The following is a 1,180-nucleotide window of genomic DNA, read 5'->3' as shown; positions in this document are numbered from 1 at the left end:
CAGAGGCTCTGCAGCACGCCTGGCCACGCCCACATGGTGAGACCCCACTCTTACAGTAGTGTGTGTGTGTGTGTGTGTGTAGATGTTGCTGGACCCCATGGGAGGAATCGTGATGACCAACGATGGAAACGCCATCCTCCGAGAGGTGAGGGGAGATAGTCTAACACACACACACGCGAGTGTTTTCATTAGTTTGTAGTCCCTAATGGCCTCCGTGTCTCCATGGTTACAACAGATCCAGGTCCAGCATCCTGCCGCCAAGTCCATGATCGAGATCAGCCGCACGCAGGACGAAGAGGTGGGGGACGGGACCACGTCAGTCATCATCCTGGGTCAGTCCCCGTCCACATAGAGAATCCTAATAGTGTCAAATTAATAAATAACTGATACAGGCTGGATGGAGCTGAGCAGGACCTAATGCTCTCTCTCTCTCTCTCTCTCTCTCTGTCTCTCTGTCTCTCTGTCTGTCTGTCTCTCTCTCTCTGTGTCTCTCTGTGTGTGTCTCTCTCTCTGTCTCTGTGTCTCTCTCTGTGTGCTCTGTCTCTCTCTCTGTCTCTCTCTCTCTCTGTCTCTCTCTGTGTGTTCTGTCTCTCTGTCTCTCTCTCTGTCTCTCTCTCTCTCTCTCTCTGTGTGTTCTGTCTCTCTGTCTCTCTCTCTGTGTGTTCTGTCTCTCTCTCTCACTCTCTCTGTGTTCTGTCCCTCTGTGTCCCTGTCCCTGCAGCTGGAGAGATGCTGTCCGTAGCGGAGCAGTTCCTGGAGCAGCAGATGCATCCGACCGTCATCATCAGCGCCTACAGACAGGCTCTGGAGGACATGTTGGACACCCTGAAGGACATCAGGTACCTGTGATGTCACATGCCCATGTCATGGGAACATGATGTCATGGTGCTAACGCTCTGCCCCCCCCCCCAGCACACCGGTGGACACGTCCGTCCGCTCCATGATGCTGAAGATCGTCCACTCGGCCATCAACACCAAGGCCCTGAGCCGCTGGTCCGAGCTCGCCTGCAGCATCGCCCTGGACGCCGTGCGCACCGTGGAGCGGGAGGACAACGGGCGCAAAGAGATCGACATCAAGAAGTACGCCAAAGTGGAGAAGGTACGCTTCCTGTTAGTCAGCCTGACCCGCTTCCTGTTAGTCAGCCTGACCCGCTTCCTGTTAGTCAGCCTGACCCGCTTC

General features: G+C 55.3%; 1 protein-coding gene across 1 annotated transcript; it reads left to right on the top strand.

The window, feature by feature from the left end:
• Positions 1-64: 64 nt before the first annotated feature.
• Positions 65-1,162, top strand: cct3 (chaperonin containing TCP1, subunit 3 (gamma); the record flags this gene model as incomplete). The annotated part of the gene is made up of 4 exons (XM_034865805.1): positions 65-145; positions 236-332; positions 722-839; positions 913-1,162. Coding segments are annotated over exons 1-4 (528 nt in total), but the record flags the coding sequence as incomplete, so codon positions are not given.
• Between the last annotated feature and the right edge of the window lie 18 nt (positions 1,163-1,180).

Source organism: Etheostoma cragini, unplaced genomic scaffold (assembly GCF_013103735.1).
Source record: "Etheostoma cragini isolate CJK2018 unplaced genomic scaffold, CSU_Ecrag_1.0 ScbMSFa_2732, whole genome shotgun sequence".
Lineage (NCBI taxonomy): Eukaryota > Metazoa > Chordata > Actinopteri > Perciformes > Percidae > Etheostoma > Etheostoma cragini.
The sequence above is the reverse complement of the archived record's forward strand: the minus strand, read 5'-3'. Positions and strand labels throughout refer to the sequence as shown.